A 21,007-nucleotide genomic window follows, 5' to 3' on the forward strand; every position below is an offset into this window, starting at 1 on the left:
GCAAATACATTGTCAGTTGGATTAGACTGCATTAACCTGAAAAGGGTTCACCATTCACTGGGTTTAAAATACAAAGCAACGCAGCAGCAGAGGGAGATCTGGCGTACATCCCTGTCCAAAGCCTATGTGTGTCCATGGTCAAGAACAGCTCCGCTGAACATGGTACAGCTTGAGGTGCACCTGAGAAAAGTCAGGGAGACCGCCCAAAAACACACAGTGCAGAGAATCAGACACAGAACCCACAGACAAACAGCCCTAGGAAAAAAACTAGACTTTCAGTTAGTTGTTGGGTGAACCAGCCTTTGAGCTGGGAGCAGGAATCTGTGTCCCGTTGCTTGATTTATTTTGAGTTCAGTGAAAGAGGACTTCTCATATTCTTTGTAAACAAGCAGGAGGTATGAAGAGTATCTGACTCCATCACCTTTCCCTAACTGCAACTATCTGCAAGAACCCAGTTTTTGGCAAATCTCACTCGGGTCCAAAGAGGTAGCAGTATGTGTAAATGCTTTATAGTTCAAAATGTCAGTTGTTGATGCTGACAAGTTCAAGACACGAGAAGAGGTTGCTATGGAAACACACGCTGTATTGCCTGGAACATAAGGCAACATTTTAGATTAAAAAAGGAAAAAAAAACTTGGACCAACAGTTGCCAAATTAGGTTTTGGGTGGGGAAAAATTAGTTTGTAATTTGTTCTCAGACAGAAATATTTTAATTTAGAAACAATGAAGCTAAATGTGATGAAAGCATTTACATTACATTTTGGATTGTTTCCCTCGCCTCAGAACAAAAAGTATTTTTATATGGAAAGACTTTCTTTTGCAGTCCCTATACAGCAAATCCATCTCTATATGCCCATGTGCTGGAGTCTCGATGTAATTTTCCTTTTATAATTAATGAAATCATCTTAATGGATGGTCATGCTCTTTGAAGAGTTAATCCTGTAACTTTTCTGTAACCTTATTTATCTGCGTACCCACATTGGCCAACAGAACTAATATAGGAATAGAATTGATCAGAAATGCGCAGAATTGCATCCTTGAACAGTCAAGCGGCTCTTAGTTGCTTTATAAACCCCCTTTAATAATCTGTCACTGTTGCAAGTTGACGCCTGCCCTTCTGGGGTATTGCTTGCAGTGGCATCCTTCGATGACAACCTCCTCTGCTTCATTCCTCTGCCCTCTCAACAAGCACAAGAACAATTTTAAATTCCCCAAAGAACAGTTTCAGTCTGCAGGCTCCATCAAAAGCCTGATTTTAAGACACAATTCCCACACGCTCATTTCCTCAAAAGAAAAAATTATTCCCAATTAATCTTTCTCACATAAAACATATAGCCAGAAGAATTTTTTTCTGGAAACTTTTTATTAAGTAACCACTGGATTTGAAAGGGAAAATTTAAAAAAAAGGGGAGCAGCAAAGGTGGGGAAAACCTCTTTTTCGCTAACCAAGTTTAAGAGAGAGGATGTTCAGTAGACACCAACAAGCCTGAAGACAAACATCTGAAACTTACATGGTTTCAGTTCCATTCCAACACATCGGACTTGTTTAAAACGTGGGGTTTTTCCAGCCATCCCATGGTCCTAAGGAAACCCCTGTAAATGCTGTTCGCTGGAGTGCTGACCTCGGTGCCTCAACCGTGCTGTAGGCTACTGAATTCAGGGGCCACTGGTGCCACCCAGGCAAAATGGGTCACAGCAAAAGGAACGAGGTACAGTACTTCTGAGTTTTAAATGCCAGATTATTTTTGCATCCATCGACCAGCGCATATAAATTCATTTATTACTGTATTTTTAATCTGTCTGTACATGACTGATTCTGTGGCTAGTTCCATAATAGCCTTTTTAATTTTTTTTTTTTTTAATGTAACCCACTTTTTATGTAGACCTTCCAGATGTGTAGTGTAAGAACATTTCCCCTAACCTGCTACTTATAGCATCAGTAGCACTGAAAAATTGTTTCTCTCTTCTTTGGAATCTAGAAACTCCATGTTCCTTAACCTTACAAGAATATTCAAGCAAAGTAAGTGTAAATTATTAGCACCTGACTTCAATATTGTTTAAAGCCTACCTTTTTCTTCTGTCACACCTCACTTCCCCTTTTTTTCTTATTATTACCTTCATTGAATAAATGTGTCCATGGAAACTTGTAAATAGGCAGGACAAATGTAAGGATCTTTAGAAATTTAGTTCTCTTAAAAATCCACAGTTTTATCTATTTCAAAAGGACTGAGGCAGAGAAATATGGAAAAGTTCATCTGTAAAGATACTGAGACTTTGGCTGCAGTTCACTGAACTTCACGGGGTTCATCATAACAGTATTTGGCTCGCTTCCGTTTTCTTCACTGCTAATGGATACTTTACTATTTAATTAGTGCAGCATGATCCAAATCCCATCAAAGTCAATAAAACTCTTTTCATTTATGTTAATGGGCTTTGGACCAACTCCTGAATTAGTACCAGAATCAAATAAAACACCCTTAGGAAAAGAATAGATACACCAAGCTTGCTCTTTAAAGTACAATCTTAAAACCCTCCTAAGGTTTTTACCCGCTTTAAAGTAGATCTCATTATTGAACGTCTCATAAAACCAGCTGGACAGCCCTTTTTTACCAGTCTGACTGAAGTGTCAGAAGGAATCTAAATGTATGCACGGCTTCTCCATGAAAAACCTTCCCATGATTAGGAGAGCAAAAGGTTTCATCTTCCCGAAGCTTTTCCTGTGGCTCCTACATTGTGCCAGTACGTGAGGGTTCACCCTGTGGGAAGACAGATTTGGCCATACAACTGTATTTAAAAGGTCCTGCCCCCAGACACTTGCTATTTCTCTGGCACCACCTTAGTTGCACCAACACAGCTTATCTGTGGGGCTGCTCTGAAGAAAACTTCACCAACATGATTAACCCATTAAGGCTATTTGGCCAGACAACATCCAAACCTGACCAAGCGGCACTAAGACAGTCAATGCCCGACTGAAGAAGGCTCTGTTCAGTGGAGCAGTCGGTATTGTATGTAACACAGATGAATTTCCATAACCACTTCAATCAAATTAGCAGGAGAGAGCACCAGCTGTTTTTATCGTATGGAGGGAGAGGAGGCTTTCTGCTCTTAGACTATACCCTACTTACTGCAGAAATTAATGAACCACAAAGCAAGCAAAATGATACTATGTAAACAGGGACATTAAACCTTGTTGTGATACTTTTGACCCATTTTGGCAATACCAACCAAGCCCCACAAAGCCACTGCATCATTTCTTACATAGCAGCATGCTTTAATTGACCGGCACATTAAACACCAAAGCTTTTTGCAAAGTTTGACCACAGAAATCACATTCAGAAATCACATCCCACCAGTGCTGACTCAGAGGCTGAGCCACAGAATACTTTTTTAAATTCCCAAAAGCCCAAACAAAAGAACCAAACCTGTGCTGTTGGTTTGCATGGCGTTTTTTTATTTCACACTAGTCTAGCCTGGCAGCACAGCAGGCTGGGAGACAACTTCCCTTGAAAACAGCTTTGGCAGAATGTTAATAGCGAAGGAAGAAAATTCAGGATGAGGCTGAGAGGTGCTTCAGTCCCCTCTGGGCTGGAGCTGTGAACCCTTCCCATGGAATCCATCACAGCAGCTCTGCAGGGGACGGTCCTGCAGCACACGGGACGCGTTGGTGATGCGCGCACGTGGCTGCAGCTCCCTGCTCCCATCTGTCCAGCGCCTCTGGGCAGCCCTGACTCACCTTACGCCGTCACGTGTACTGGCCTGTGAGGTGCAAGAAGTTCAGTTTGCTCTAAAGTGGAGCCAGTATTCCAGCCCTGCCCTGCAGACTATCTCCGAGGATAAATGGGGACATCACTTCTTGCTTCGTTCTCCCTTCTGGAGGTACTTGTTAAAGGAGAATATTCACTGAACAAGGATTTTGTTGTGAATAGCCAAGAAATACAATGCTATCTGCTCATTCCTGCTGCATGGGCTACTCATAAGCTATTCTCATCACCTCAGCACTCCAGTGCCAGGGCTCAGCATCTTGCCCTGCTGACACTGATCATCTGTCTCTAACTGCTCCTTCTTTTGGCCTTTTTTCTGACCCACCCCTTCCTCTCCCCCAAATCACACACAGAGACAGTCATCTCGCTGCTCTGAACACTACGCTCCTCCGCAGGAACCACAGTGCATTTTTCTCCAGTGAAGGAAGTATTTCCAGCTCGTGAAAAGGAGAGCGGTACCGCGCAGCAGCCCAGCAGCAGCCTGTGGGGACGCAGACTTTCAAACAATCTGTGTAGCTTTGGAATTCAAACACATTAACTGTGGTGGAGCGCATTAACCACCTCTTGGCAGCAATTTCAAAGATAGCCCCTTGCTCCACATTCCTCGGCAAAGGAGCGATGCTGACAAGGTCCCTGGCTCTGTGAAGGCGAGGACTGAGAACCTATGGGCTCGACTATCACCTAGAGCCAGCTTCAGGGAGGACATCATCACAAGGAGGAAGCTGCCTCCACACAGACTAGAAAACACAAGTATTAATTAGGGCTAATCTAGCCAGTGCACCATGCTGCCCTCTGGCACTGCCTAGTGCTTTCATGTTTCAAGAAGCACCAAAAATTATAAATAGTATATTGGATTACCTTTGCAGGACTCTTCACAGAGTGAGTCTATTCCCAGAATCAACCGTATTGTTCTCTGTAGCTGTCCTCTGACATTGTGGCCAAATGCAGCAGATAAAGTAGTCCAGGAAGAAAAAAAAATCTCTTTATTAGGGACTAAGCCAGGTTCTTAGTGATATTCGAGCTATAATCAATACCTGATGGGTTTGGAGCAAAGGTAGCTGCCTGCCCACTTTTGTCTCTCTGCTTTGCCCTCACTGCCACCACTTTACCAGGCTGGGAAACACGGACAGGGCCAACTTGCATGGATGCTAAAGAAGCTTATGGAGACCAGCTACTGAATAGCAATAGAACTCTCTATATCAAACTTCAGACAACCTGCACTCCTCCTATGGCCAATGCCAGTGGCGATGGATATTTTTCTGATCGGTATGACAGAACGCCCCCAGCAATATTCACTAGGTGGTTCATCAAAAGATGAAGTTTAACAGAACTTTGTTTAGTGATTTTTTGAAAGGCTGGACAAAAGGCTGGCAAGGTAGCACAGAGCCAAATGGGCAGCTTTATGACAGGATGCTCAATGTGTGTCTCTGTCACTGTGTTCTGCTCCCTCATGACACTGCAGCATCAGAGTGAAGCTGTAAGGTCACTTCTACTAATTAGAAGTAGTCAAAAGTGCAACTCCACTGAAGCATCTCAATACAATTTCAAAACTTCTCTGAGTTTCCAGCTTGGTAAAATGTTCCAGCACTTGCCAATCCATGTTCAGTTGCTCTCTTTGAGTGCTAACAACTCCTCCATAAAGCAGCCTACAAAAGATCAGAACTTCCTCAGAGGAGACAGGGGTCAGTCTATCTTCATTGTTCTTTCAAAGGATACTGTAAAGCATCTCACAATTTGTCACCAATAGCATATAGGTCACTAAGCAGCCTCTATATATGAAATTCTGCTTGTGACTCTGCCTTTTTTAGTTAAAAATGTGATGTCCGAATAACAAAATAAAATTTAAACTTAAGGATTTAGCAGAATCCTTGCAAATGTCGACATTGTATTAAGTCAGAGCAATGAACTCAGTGGCGCGGAAGAGATAAATAGAGGATTAAATTTGACCTGATACATCTCTGACACCAGGGAAAAGTGGTCTTAATATAATGTAAACAAATATAAAATGAAAAGAGAAAAAAACCAACAATTTCCCACAGTGGGATAGCTAGACTTGCAAGCAGTGATTCAATACTCCAAAATTATGTCCTTGGGTTAAAGACTGCACGGAGTTCATTCTGGAAGTGCACTATGAAAATGTTACCTAGGCACAAACATTTCTTAAATCCACAAGTCAAAGCAAACACCTCTTTCAATCACCCCAAAGGAACACAGAAGCAGCTAAACCCTTCAAAAACCTAAGTATAGCCATCACGGATGAATTTCACATTACTAACATTTATTCAATAGTTTTGCCAGTGGTGTCATGATTTCTACAGGCTTGCATGGCAACGTGAAACTGTCACAAAAATTACATCAGAATGGTAATTCAGAGACAGGAAGCCATGAGGCCTTCAGTGAGCCCACGCTTCTGCGAACAAACAGTGCTCACAGCTGTGTCTTCAACCCATCTGCCCATTCATGACCAAGGACTCTGAGAACCTTCAAAGACGCAAGGATCCCTGGCCTCCTCTTCCAATGCATTTCACTATTTCCAAGTACGTAAACAAATCCTGAATATATTACTTAAAAAATCTCATATTAATAGTGCATAAGCATTCACAGATCTTGTGTGTCCTGCTGCCTCCCAAGAACGAGTGTATCTCTTTGCAAACCATGGTAGCCTGCAATCCAGAGTGTCGGAGGAGGGCATGCCACCAGAAGAGTGTGAAAACATCTAATTACATAAGGCCAGGTCCTCAGCTAATGCAAAGTGACAGAGCACCCAGAGATCCATGGAGACACGATGATGCAGATGAGCAAAGGTTTGGCTCATTATAACTGAATAGATCCAACTTTTGATTTTCCCATCCAGTGACAGATTATTGGAATCCTGACCACCAGAATCGCAGAGGGCAAAGGGGAGTTGAAAAGAGATTGTATCAGAGAAAGTAAACTCCAGTTTGGCTGAAAGCATATTTACAATCCAGGAGTTTCAATTAGCTGTTGCTGAATTACCACAAAAGTCTGTTGAACAGATGTGCAATTAGAGCTTTTCTCATGTGGCTGTCTCTCATGATTTGGGTTTTTTTGGTTGGGGGGATTGGATTTGGCATTTTCGGGTTTTTTCACAAGCAATGCTAGTTTTATTGAGCTAATAATCTCAGATAGGCAGAGAAAGCTCTTCCCACCATCACACCTCCAGCAGTGCAGAAGCAAAGAGGGGCAACCTCAGTAAGCAGGAAAATCTTTCTCCTTTCTGGGCCCATCTTCATAGGAAGAAAGAGACAGAAGAGCTGTCAGAATGAGCCTGCAAATTCAAGGCAGCTGGAATTGCCTCATCCTCCTGGCATGGACAAGAGGAGGGTTCTCCTGATCCCTCCCCCTCGCTTAATGCATCACCTCTTCTGTGGTGGGGATGTGGTGTGAGGCAGAAGGGGAAGAAGGTTTAGCAGAGCTATTTCAGTTTTAGAAGCATGCAGTTCTGTCCTGTTCCATCCAGCATTTGGGATATAAACAGCAACGGGAAAAGCTGCACTTGAGCCTCTCATATTCGCCTCCCTCACCACCACCACCGCACCAGGGGACAGAGAACAAGGTGAAATATAAGGTTATGATGTGGAATACTCTGTGGCCTGCTTTTTGTCCCAAATTCTTTGCTAATCAATCTGCCCATACAAAGCCAAATGAAGCCAGTGAAACTAAACACACTCCCTTCAACAGCTTTGGAACAAGACCAAAGATCAGCTACTTGCCATGGGACCTCCCAGGCCTTTATGCAGAGTGATGCTGGACCATGATATAAAAATGGACATAGATCTATTTTTCTGTGTGATTCTCTGTTTAGATAAATGCAAGATTATACTATATTTTCATAAGTCCAGCATTTTTATTCTGATGCATATGTTTTATAAGATGCATACGATTACTGTTGGCCTTAATTTAACAGCAGTGAACTAAAAACTTTATTTTCATAGTAAATTCATTAGCCTTTCCTACTGAGGAGTTTAAATGAATTCAAAACATCTTGTAAATTGTCTTGTCTTTCTTTGCTTGTCTGTTACTTATCCAGACTGAGCTTCATATTCCTCTTTCAGAGTGGTAAATCATCCTTTGATTAATCACATTTTTACACTTACTGCTTATGTCAGCCTTAATGTGCCATAGCTTTGCAAACAAATGTAATATTAACAGACACCTCTAGCATTTATTTGGGGATTAAATATTTTGGTTTACTGATGAATGGTGGATCTGCCATTTTCACAATGAAACCTAAAACTATTAGGAAACTCTGATTTCAAGCTTTGCTATAAATCTGAAATCAATCCAAATTCATCCCTAAAACTTCTTCATCCCTAAGCTCTTTATTGGTATTGAACTGAGGTGGTGTAAAATTTGTGCTTCTGGGTTTTGGGGTTTTTTGTTCCCAATAGGTAAAAGATTGTGACCTTAGGTAGGTTCATGCTGTTCTACAGAGAGGTGTTTTGAAAAGTTTCAAAGCCATATTTTTATTTAGCTATTACTTACTTTAACTATATGAAAATTTTTAGACATTTTCAGACTTGCAAGCTTCAAAGCCTGCCAGCTTCCAATATAACTCCTGTATGTGAGAGAGTGTTGGCACGTGAAAGGCTCTTGGCCCAGCTCAGCTGTCTTCATCATCAGGTAGTGATTTATTTCTCAAAGACTGTTTTTTAAATACATTCTGGTTTGCAGAATGCTTTCCAAACAACATCTCTCACATTCCTTCCACAGCTCCTCTGCTTAGGGAAAGAAATAAGCCTAGCAATTTTAACACTCTAAAGAATCAAGAAGTATATTCTTATGCATATGAGTTGGATGAACATGATTTACCCAAAAGCCATGATTTAAAACAAATAAAACCACTATTAAAACAGTAACCACAGCCTGTGCTGCCACCTATCCTTAGTTAATCACTGCATTTTCTGCAGGCTCTTTTTCCACTTCGGAACTACGGGCCCAGTCCTGCAAACATGTCTCCCCTTCAGCTGATGTAATGGCCACGGACACTGGCCCTTGTACCAGCCTTGGGAGCCGCACACTTGACCATGGGAGAACATGCAAGATGCATCTGCTTAGAGCAGGTATTGGATGTTAGTTCTGTCTTTTGCATGTGGGGGAAATATCAGCAAAATTAGCAAGTCTTTGGAGTAGAATCTGTGCTTTCCTCTCTTCCCTTCTAAATTCTATCATTTTACTGCATTTGTATTAAAATTTAAATGGTTTATTACTATGTTTAACTCTTGAAATATTTTTACTCCCAAGAAAATAAGCCTTTTCCTTCCTGTTGGACTTGCCATGTTATTTTGACTTTCTCCACCCTATACTGAGTACACATTCATTATATCATGCCAAAAAGCACATGTCCAGAAGCACAGCTTGAAAAAGAAGCTCCTCCTACAGGCCAAATTGTGCAAGAGTAGCACTGAATCTGCAGTCCCTGTCCTTCTGGGTGCGCAGCGTGAAGATGCCTTTGGGTGAGTTTGCCTAAGGTGGCTAACACATGCCCACGGGACACGCTGGAAGCTGCTGCGGCAGCCCAGCAGCCCACAGGGCGCAGAGGGAGGAGGCAGGCACGAAAGAGGGACCACCAGCGACAGAGGGACCACCTGCTGTTGTGCCTGCTGAGAGGTCTATTCGGGGCTCCTGTAGAAACATGCTGTACCGGATACAAAATTCAATCACTCCTGCCATTTCATGGACTGCTTCTTGTAAGTACTGCAAGCCATGGGGTAAAAGAAAAGAGGTCAGGAAGAGCTGCTGGCCAGCCTGCTAGTTAGCCATGCAGCTTCTTCTCCTCCACACGTCAACTTCATTATTCTTACAGTGGTAGTAAATCAGAAAACACATTCATAAGGGCTTAAAGACTCAGGGCCTACATCAGTTTGTGGCACTGTGCCGCCCTAAAACCTCAGAAAGACATTTTGCTTTTATGTCTTTTAAAAACCAGTTTAAATGTTGACCAGGTACTTCCTTCTAGTTTTCTTGCTTCAAAAAATCTTGTAGAAATAGTTCACCTTCGTTAAAGGGCAATAACAGCAGCTACCTATAGTCAATACACCTAGTGAAGAGAAATAACTGAAATGCATTAAATTAGCTTTATCTAGTTTCAGATAGAAGGAGCTCTTCTTATCCACAAAGATACCAACGATGTTCACTGACTCTTTCTCATTACAGTATCAGTAGGTTTCATGCTTAATTTCAGTGGAAAATGGATTGTAATCTGTCCCGAGGTCCACTGGGCTAGAGGTTAAATGCTGGGAGAAAGTAGCCTGACCATGTAATGAAATTCAAACACAGAGGTGGCAACTACAGGAAAAGTTAAAGGGAATGACAGCAGGAAGGAAGTTAAAGTAGCTTATTTATAGTTCACCACATCAAAAGAAAAATGATAATATTCTACTTTGCAGGTGTAAGAGTCAGAAAGTACCACGGACCCTGGGCAACTTCAACGTCTGCATTCTCCATGGAGAGATGCACAAGTGAAGAATTAATTGTATTTATTTATTTTGAAGATAAAGGTCATGAGTGCATCCGTTAAGAGGCAAAACATTAAATTTGACATAAACCCATATAAAGGGAGTAAGAAAGAATATAAACCTGAAGGGAACGCTGATAAACTATAACATGCTTAGGATACCAAGACCAAAGAGTAACAGCAAGTTGTACAAATGGGACTTCAATTTTACCAAGGCAAAGTTTTGGAAAACAAACACATTAGTAGATGCTGTCCTACAAGGGACATGAAGCAAAAAGTGGTCACGGCAGGTTCTCCCTGTGACACCAGAGAGGGTAAAATGATACCGAACTTACCACATTCGGCAACCGAACCTCCCCCACTTGCAGGGCAGCCAGCCCACATAACACACGCCAGTGACAAACTGTCTCAGAAGTACACGCAAGACAGGAGAGATCCCCGTCTCTTGCTTTGTTTTTACCATCCAGCAACTTGCCTTTCCCTTCCAACTGCTTCTCCCACTCTCCCTTCCGCCATCAGAATGACTTTTCTCCCCTCCACAGCAGCAAACTCTACTCCTTTCCCTGATCCCATAACACTCCCCTCCAATGGAGGTGGGATTTTATTGCAAAGTACAAAAAAAAATAATCAAGCAGTGCTACGAAGTGGAAAGCCATCATCCGCAGAGCAGAACAATTTGTTTGTCCAAAGCTGCAGTTCCAACTTCTGATGCTAAAAGGCACAAGTCAGGCTCCCTTAAATAGATTCGTTTCAAAACCATGAGAATAAGGATGTGGTTTTACAATACAGCTTGAGTGTATCTGTTACCGAAGGAGCAATCCCATTTTCTCCTCGAGCCCAGCTGAGGGCGTTTCCACGTTCATCCCTTTGCCTACACAAATGTCCATCTCGCCCCACAGAGAACCAGTTCAAGCAGCTGAACCGGCAGGCAGCAATCCACTGGCTTGGCCACTCACCCACTGGGTTAACGTATGGTGGAGTAAGACGAGCAGGGTGCCGGAGCAGGGGAGGAATGGGGGAGCAGCACGGGGAGCAGCATTACCCCTCTCAGTCGCAATGAGGTGTTAAGAGAGACGCATCTGTGCTGTAAGATGACACCTTCGAAACAACATACTTGGGATGATTTTCACTGGCCTGGTGATTTTTGAGACTTCAAGAAACACAACTTACGTTCCTCTGTCCTTCCCTTGAGGGAAACTATTATTTAAAAACACTTACTGTAAACAGAAAACAGTTACTTAGAAGAAAATGTTAAAAAATTGATGGTGAGATTCACACTTATGACTCCAGGAACTCCAGATTTGAGGAAAGTACCAGACATTTTGAGGCCTGGGAACAACTCAGAAGATCTATAGCAGAGACTGTGATTTAGATATGAGGAAGCAACGTGCTCTTCAGCAGCTGAAGAGGACACTCTTCTCTTCAATGTTACAGCTTAATAGAACGGTGCTGAAAATAGCGTGTGAGATGTGGGCCTTTCATTTTGCAGACTATAAAAACTGGGAACCCGCTGTGTCAAGACTCTGCAAACAAAGATGAATTTAAAACACACACAGATAAAGAGGCTAAAGAAACCAGATGTGATGTGTTAAAGAACTTACTGAAACTTTGGAAGAAGGAAAGCAATAAAGGGAGGTGATTTGAAAAAGAGGGTGTGCACATCAGAGCTATTCACAGGAAGCAAATGCAAGGTTGTCCCCCTACAAGAGACTGAAGACCTGCTCCCTGATACTCTGTTTTAATCAGACCCAGTATGAGAAATGTCCTAGTGTGCAATTAAGTAATGGCGTGACCTGCTTACAAAGTAACAGTCACCATTAATAAAAAGTGCTCAGAAATATGTCAAATAAAATACTAGCGTGATCTGTGAAGAAAAGGTCTGGCTCCATGCAACGGCTGGAATTCTGGTTGATCCAAAAAAATATTTTCCAACCTTCTGTAGCAAAAGGTAAACATGTAATTAACTCAAAATGTGTGAATGTCTTGCCATGTGCAGGAGTCTATACTGTTAAATTCTCAGAGAATACTGGAACCCCTTGCCGCACCATGAGTAGCTGAGCTGGTAGCTAAGCTAATAGCATTTTTCAAGGGACACACCTTTGGAAGCCAAAGAGGGACAGATTTCTCAAAATAGATGTTCTGCTTACCCCAGAAAGTAATTATGACCTTATCAAAATTAGGTACTATATTTGGATCTTTCAAGATGGAAAGTAGAAGGAGCCATTAGGCACATCTTCTTGGATGTACATGGTTTAATATCCTGGTTGGAAAATTAGTCCTTGTGTGGTCAAAGAGAATAGTAAAGCTGAGATACTACCACAACGAGGACAATGCAACACAAGGTCAAACAGGACACAAGGAAATACCTATCTTTTATCCAAAGGCCTACAACATACCACAAAGATACCAGTTTTGATTGCCTGAGGATATTCTGTCCAGATGGTGTCCACCTGTATGATGTAGGAAATTACTTACTCTGCTCTCAGATAAAATGTAGGTGAGATGATCCATGCACAGAAGATGCAAAGAAAAAAAATAGTACTTACTGATGACAGAGTCTCTTTCAAGGACAGCAAAATGAGGATAATTTACTCCAGTTAGAGGCTGAATCATAGTGTTTACACTCTCTGTGTTTCAGACTATAACATTTAAGAGGGAGAGTCTCTGCAGTTTACACAGCAGAAGGGGCTGTCCAACTAGGCTAGTGTTGGCCAGGGACATGAACAGTAGAAACCCAGAGGATGAGTTATGAAGCAAAGCCTCTGCCCTGTGAAAATATATGGATATGCTTGAATGTTAGGCATCAAAATAGCTCCACTGCACCAGGCAATGCAGGTCTTTTATATAAATCACGTGTGTGGATGTGGATGTGCAGTCAGGCTCTGATTGTGCTAAAATTTACATACATGCCTGGCCTAAACACATAGAGACCCCAGCTGAATTCAAAAGACCATGTGGGTTAATGGAGACCCCACTCTAATCAGCTGCAGAAGAAGGGCTGCTGTTTTCTTAAAGCGAATGGCTTTTAAATTTTGTTCTATACTGTCACAGGAATTACTTGCATTTCTCCTGCCACTGTATTATAGCTCTACTTGTCCAAAAAGAAAAAAGCCCACAGTGGTTTTTGCCATTATACAAAAGACAGATGGCAACTTTGGTTTGATTTTGTTTTAATTTAAAGAGAAAATGCTCCCAAATGAAGAGATTATATATGCCAAATTCTAATCCACTAAAAACGGATGCAACCCAATCATAATGTAAATGCTAAGAACTTAGAATACAAAAAAGGAATTACTGGAATTATTTGTAGCAGGAATCTGTTTTAACTGTCAGGCACTTGACCTGACCAGACTTTGAAGACAATATTGTGCTACCTTGAGTTCTGCTTTTTTGATACATCACAAATCAGTGCAATCCAAAAAACAGATAAAACAGAAACTAAACTAAATTGTAAATCCATATGAAAGCAGGAGATGGATGTCTAAAAGGAAAAATAACACAGTTACATCAGCACTTTTGTCTTCTCCTGTTGTATTCATTGTGAGCAGATCCTTCACCCTCCTATCCGGGTAAATTACATGATCCACCTAAGATGAGTTATTCAACTTCAGCTCTGTAGCCAGTTCCAAGAAAGCATCTCTGTCAGGAAGGTATTTAAGAACATAACCTTAAAACTCACCTACTTCAAAGAGCTCAAGCTCATGCTCAAAGTGAAGCAGGATTATACTAAACAAGGACAGATTTCACAAGGTGTTTAAATGTCTTCAAGAATGCAGGGAACGTGGTAGGAGGGAGGGAGGGAATATTCCTCCAGGAAGGTGAAAGGTGGGCATTTCACATGGCTACTTGGAATTGCTCTCAGGAAACACCATCGACTGAGTCTGGAACCTGGGTTCCTACATTTACAATTTACATGATGTGCCTAAAATGAGATTATATGAATACTTCCCTGTAAAATAAAGACTGCAGAAAATATTCCATTATCTGATTTTAAGACAGTGAGGAAAATACTAATGATACAAATAATATATAAAAAAGTCTTGGGACAATTGACAGACATGCACTTACATTAACAGTAGTCAAAGCACCAGTCAATTCCTGAAGATTCATGACTGGCTAGTAAAGTGAATGCATCACCACAAACCCACCCAGGTCAGCCCAGTACTACAGTTACTATTAGTATTGGACATGAGTCTAAAAAGCATTGCTGGCTTCCCAAGCATTTCTAGAAGAAATAGCATCTGGGCAAGCAGCCAGCCAAAAGGCTTCTCTCAAACAGTTTGCGAGGGTTATTACAGCACACAGCAAAGACTGAAATGTTGTAGAGCAAACCCTTTCATCACATAAGAAGAAACACTTATGTCCACTATACTAGTAAGATGACTATGGCTTGGTACCCCAAGACATGTAATGCTTACAGTTCCGTAAGAAAACATACAACCATAAATGTCCTGAATAGCTTACTTTCTATATGTCCACTTCTAATAGCTTCCCATTTTAATGACAATATAGTGAAATTTTTGGATAGCTGATATTTCAACTTTTAAAAAAGGAAGAGGATTATACTAATGAAGCAGAGCTAAAACATCATGTGTTATTGAAACCGATGTTCCTCTATTTGCTTCAGTGGGTGCTAGATCACGCTGATGATTCAACCTGAAGCTGTGATCCTCAGTCTTTTAGGATCTTGTCAGTAAGTCTAACTCTGCACTGCAGCCTAATTTAATCATGTGCTCATTATCTATACCAGATGTGGTGTTTGTATTGTGTTTGTCCTGTATCTGCTTGTGTTTAAGTACACATTCTAGCCCACAGACTACGAACGTTAAGAGGAGACTGGAGAGAGTTTGTGTCTCTAAAGTTCCACAACCAAACATTGCCATCCTGTCAACCTGAATAAGACATTTTTGGCACATCAGCCTCAAGTGTTGCAGAAATATTTATCAAAATAAGAAATCTAGATGCATAAAGAGTTCTTCTAAAAGGGCAGGTTCATCTGCTGGGGTGAAGAAAGGGAGTTCCCATAGTTAAGGCAATAATACAGAAGGACTGCCATAATTCTAACTCTTTATTGCTTTATGGCATTTTTACAGCCTCCAAGCACTTCTCCTTCACAACTAACTCTTGGAAAGGACAGCCAGCTCCCTCATTCTCCAAGTGCATCCACAAGTAAGGATCTGGCCAAGGACCAAGAACGTACTCAAAGTGCAATATCTTCCACAACAGTCTGCAGGCCACCGACAGCTGACCATGTTGGTTCCGCCCACTCAGTGCAAAATGAGTTTGAATGCTATCATGCCAACCAAGATGATACCAAGTTGTCCAGAGTGTTTTTATCTTAAGTGGGGAAGCTTCTAAAAATCACATCCATAATTCAGAAAGCTGTTAAAATAAGCTATTGATTAGCTTTAACTTTCTAATGATTCATAAAGACCCAGTTCAGCTCTGAAAACACACCTAGACTGCACACTTCAGAAGTTCTCTTCATCTGTCTCTGATTTGATTTTTAGGTCAATAGAACTAATTTTGTCATTGACTTCTGTTACAGAAAATTGGGAGGACCCAAACTAACTGTGTATCTCCTCAGTCAGGGCACCAGATATTTCTATATATGCATTCACTGTACCTTTTCATTTTTTAGAATTATCGCAGCTTAAAAACCTTCATCATTTATAGTACAGTTCAAAAATCTGTTCACAGATCTACTATTTTCATGTAAATCCCTTCCAACAACTTGTCATTTTGGCAATACCAACACCACCAGACAGACTCTTCTCAGACAATAATTGGAAAATAAGACACTGTTGGCAGTAAAGTGCAAACCAAAGGGGATATTCAGAGGAAGTAACAACAGAAGTTGGCAAGGCGGCAGATGCATTCACTGACTTGAACCAGATCAGTCAACAGAAGTTTGCAATGTAAAGATCAAACTACAAAACTTCAATTCAAATATTATTTCAGTCCTAATGTCTGGATGCAAAAGCTGGAAGGCCACCAGAAGCATAGACAAATGTCAAACCACCTTCAAAAACAAGCACTTCAAAAAAATACGAGGAATTAAATGAAGCAAGTTTATAACAAACAACTCCCAACACTTGTTAGTTGACAACTCAGTTGTCAGAGAGCTCCACCATCCCTATCTCCAGAGCAATCTAGAAAAGGAGGTGGAAATACTTGGTGGACATTAGGAACATTGGCCATGGCATGCATGACAGAAAATCTATGATACTACAGGATTTCTCTACTGAAGTAAACTAGGTGTGAAGAAAAAAACGGATATAGAAAACCAATTGAGAATAGCCTTGTCCATGTCTTCATTCACATCTGAAATATCAATAAACCTGAGAATAACATACAGCCCAGTGGTCTCTAAGAATGTCTTGCTAGCAATACACTGCTCCAGAGACTCTTCAATACTCCTTACAAACACAAGAAATAAAAAGGTAAACCGAGGGACAGTTAAGTACAGTATTAACTTCAGTGGGTTAGTTGCTCATTATTGCTGTCCATGTCCATTGCTTTTGGGGAACCACTAGTATAATTTCTTGGAGTTTGCGTCATTCTATTGATATCTGTTTTAAACTCTTCCCCCACAAGAAGGAAAGAGACTGAGATGGAGGGAATGGGTAGAGATGGAACATAGTACCCAAGGGATTGGAGTTCAATTTGTTGTTCCACAACAGATCTACTGCACAATCCCAGGGAAATCATTAGGGCTAGATGCTTAAAGGTATTGAGGCAATGCTTCCTGCAGGAAGGCTTCAGTGACCTGGACAAAAACAAACGTGGTCTCTGCCCTGCAACATTTACAATGTAGATACACACTGGAGAAAACAGTAAGCCATTTCCAAACATATTAGCAGAATGACAGAAGTTGTAGTGCCGTGCAAGAACCAGCATGACATCCAGATTAGAATATGGCAGCTCCCACGCTAGATCAACTCTCTTGCTGCTTCTAATGAAAACAAGAATGCTGGAAAGAGGCAGGCACACAGGTTGTGGATACAGGTTGAAAACTAAAATTCTTTTGGTAGCGTTCTGGATTCTAGCTATTTATGAGTGCCATTGAATCGAGGCCTGGCTTCATTCCTTTGCGTTTGAGAAATTACTTACCAATGCAAAAAGAGCAGCATTTTATAAACACCTTGTCATTTACACATGCAACATGAGGCCTTGGACCTTTAGAGTCTTATCCATACTTTGGCTTTAACTCCTGTGACATTTTATCATAACTTTCTTCTCCAAATATAAGGAGTCCACACTCTGGCTAACACTGGGAGGAGGAAGGAACAAGCTCTCCCACTACCCTTACAGTCAACACCTGCACTGATGAGAAGAGCCAGCACAAGGCAAGCAGCAGCCGTCACAGGACCTTCCTCCACCTTTCAGCACAGATGAATGAGGAAGAGGAGCTTTGGCTCCACCCCAGTTCTGCAACGCCCAGAGCAAGTAAATTTTGCCTTACATAAAATGAGCTGTGCTAGGAATGGGGAGAGCAAAGTACTTCTGCTTCCCCACCAGAAGCAGGCCTGGAGGCTCATACTCGGCTTTCTGAATTGCTCTTCTTGCTCAGTCCTGGTGCTCCTCTTGCCCTCAGACAGCTGCCCACATCAAACAATTGCAACATTAAAACCTGCTTCTCAAAACAGGAATGCACATGGCTAGGAGAAACCACAGGAAAGGAAAGAGTAAGGGGAAAAGTATTTGATTCCCTTCCATCCTCAGATAGCCAACATACTGTTTTCATACATGTTATCTTCTTGGCACTGCAAATGAACAACTTTCTATGATTAAATAAATAGAAATACAACTGACTCATACTGGCTTTTTACGCAGAGAACAGAATGCATTAAAATTAAGTAATCTCAAAATTATTAATTCTAAAGGGTATAGCAAGAAAATATTGGCTGGATAAACTGTTCATTATCAAAAATACAGCCCTTTTCTCTCTAAACAAATTGCTGTGCAGTAATTACTGTTCAAATGATAGTATGACAGTTCAGGATGTCAGGCACAAACAATTATAATTTGGCTGCTGAACACGCACTCCAGAACAGAAAGCTGCAGCAAGTTTTGAAACACACAGCCTTGCAAAATGTATCACAGGGAGCTGTTTTGCTTGTAAAACTCAAACTCTTTTGCGACTTTCCGTCAATCACTTGATTAGGCAATGAAACTCACTGAGTGAAAGATTCATGAACACAGTCTCTGAATAAATTAAAATTCTGCAGGGCAAAAACATATTTTACCTATCAAATTTGTTCCCAGGGCAGTCCTGCCCACTATTCTGGATTAACTCTCCTAAAATTCCCCTTCGCAGACTGGAAGTGAAAAGTGGAAGAGGATGCTGAGAACATACCATTTCATTCTCTGTTTCAAAGCATTAGACACCTGAAGCAAGTTTACCACAAATCAACATAAATCCTGGCTTCAGCTGCTCTGTTCCAGAGTAGCTACCACAGAGCACGTGCTCAAACTTCTAGTGCCGCTGTCTGTAAAGCAGTGCCTGGTGCGGTGCAGCACAGCTATTCCCACACAAGGGAACATCAGTTAATTTGCATTCACAGTTACCATATGAGGTGTGAGTTTCTGACAGTCCACACATTTTATATTTAAAGACTTTAGGAAATTAATGTAATTATCTTTGATGTAATAACAAAAGTAACTTACCAGCCCATCGCAATTGCTGATAGCAACTGAAGCATTTGGCAAATCAGTGATATCCCCAACATAGAGGCAATTCCCATAGAGAGGTTCAACATGAGTCTCGTCAGAGTCCTCCTGCCATTCAACTGTTGCTCCAGGGGCCACAAGCCTGGAGTTTGGCCGCAACCTGAAGTGAAATTCTCTTCCAAACACAGTGACATTGTAAAATATTTGCTCATTTGCTGCTTCATGTTGCAAGTCCTCCGCAGCTCTCCTGAAGCGTGCTTTTGGCGGTCCAGACACCAAGTGGGATAGGAACCTGCCCTCTGAATCGGTGCTGGTGGGGATGACAAGGCTGTACTCCTCTATATCCCTCAGAATTGGATCTTTACAGGGAGAAAGCAGGAGAGGAGAGAGATAGAACTAAACATATCCTCAGAGAGAGACTAGAACTAAACATATCCTGAGAGAGATACTAGAACTAAACATATCCTGATGCCGCGGGATTTTTATTCCATTATTCATTAGCACAGCAGACACTTATATAAGGCAGATGGACACTGCACTCTGTACAGGCACTTCATTCACCGGCATGAAGTGTACAGAGTTCATTCAAACTTGCCTTTTGCTCCCCAAAGCACCAGACGGCAGCATGAGCCTCCCCACCCAGCCGGGACCCCGCACCCCTGCCCATGCAGCGGGGTCCCGCCACCCTTTGCCCACCCAGCCGGGACCCCGCACCCCTGCCCACCCGGCCGGTGCCCGAGTCGCCTTGGGAGCTCTGGGGCTACCCGGGTGGCAAGCAACGATGAGGGGGCGCTGATCCGCTTCGCGACTGCTCGGAGGGGCAGGGGTAGGGGCTCGGTGTGCAGGTGGCGGGCCTGCAAGGGAAAGGCACGTCCCCCAAACTACCCGCGGTGCGGCGGGGATGAGTCGACTGGTGATGGGGACGCCACGGGCAGGGACCGGCGGCGGTGTCCGCGGGAGCCCTGGGAGTTTTGGACGGCGGCGATGGCCGGGGCAGGAGAAGGAAGAAGCAGACGAGCTGCTATGTGCTTCATCCCGCACACAGGGGGAACTCCAGGCACCGAGCGCTGCCCGCCGGGGCTCGGCCCCTCCGAGGGGCAGGCAGCGGGCGGCCGAGGGGCTGCGGGCAGCGCTGTCACTGCCGGCGGGGCCCCCGCGCCCCTTCCCCGCCGGCGGCGCGGCTGCCCCCGTCCCCGTCCCCCGCCGCTTGCAGGAAACAGCGGGAAATCCAGCAAAAGTAGCCGCAGAAGAAGTTCAGGGGGAGCGGAACGCCGCGGGGCGACAAGCCGCGACTTGGGACGGGCGGGCTGAAAGGCACTGGCGGCGGCGGGGCGAAGCCGCAGCCCGGGGCGGCAGGGCGGCCGCGGCGTCTCGGCGGAGACCTACCTCTGTCCCCGGGGCGCCGCAGGGCGCCGGCGGGCAGGGAGAGCGCGCAGCAGAGCAGGACGCAGGCGATGCCCGCGGGAGGGTCCATCGCGGCGGCCCCGGCCCGACGCGGGGGCCGGCGCCCGGGCTGCCCGCCGCCGGCCGAGCGCCGCGCCGCCCGCAGCCGGGGCGGGCCAGGCGGCAGCCCCGCTCCGCGCCTCTCCGCGCCGCTCAGCGCTGCCCCGCGCCCCGCCGCCCGCGCATTCGCCCAGCCGCAGCCGCAGCGGCAGTGGCGGCCGCGCTCCCGGCTCGCAGCGAAGCAGAGACACCAGGAGGCGGCGGGGGTATAATACTGGAAGCACAGGGCGTGCAGGAGTGAAGTCAGGCTGATTGACAGAGGCGCTGCCACACGGCGCAGCCGGGCCGGGGGGAGCGGGGACTGCCCGCCCTGCCGCCCCGCCGGGCAGCCCCGAGCACCGCCCGCCCCCGCGCCGCGCCCGGCCCCGCCGCCGGGCTTCCCCCGCCGGGACCCTCCCGCTGCCGGGGCGCGCCCCCGCGCCGGGACGGGTGCTGGGAGCGGGGGTGGGAGCTGGCCGACAGCGCGGTGCAGCGAGAGGAAACACCCCCCGCCGGGCTCGGAGCCCCGGGGCGCCGGGGCCGGGCCCTGCTGTCGGGGCCGGCGGGCTGCGCGGTCCCGGCCCCGGCGGTGGACGCCCGGGGCCACGGGTGG

At 44.1% G+C, this 21,007-nt stretch overlaps 1 protein-coding gene across 1 annotated transcript in view; it reads right to left on the bottom strand.

The window, feature by feature from the left end:
* ADAMTS2 (ADAM metallopeptidase with thrombospondin type 1 motif 2) overlaps positions 1 to 21,007 on the bottom strand; it is a 184,116-nt gene that overhangs the window by 162,665 nt on the left and 444 nt on the right. The window contains exons 2-3 of the mRNA XM_075164857.1: positions 20,299 to 20,629; positions 18,910 to 19,271 (exon numbers count right to left, since the gene is read on the bottom strand). Of these exons, the coding sequence (XP_075020958.1) occupies positions 18,910 to 19,271; positions 20,299 to 20,629 (693 nt within the window). The remainder of the gene's footprint in view (positions 1 to 18,909; positions 19,272 to 20,298; positions 20,630 to 21,007) is intronic.

Source organism: Calonectris borealis, chromosome 15 (assembly GCF_964195595.1).
Source record: "Calonectris borealis chromosome 15, bCalBor7.hap1.2, whole genome shotgun sequence".
NCBI classification, from domain to species: Eukaryota; Metazoa; Chordata; class Aves; order Procellariiformes; family Procellariidae; genus Calonectris; species Calonectris borealis.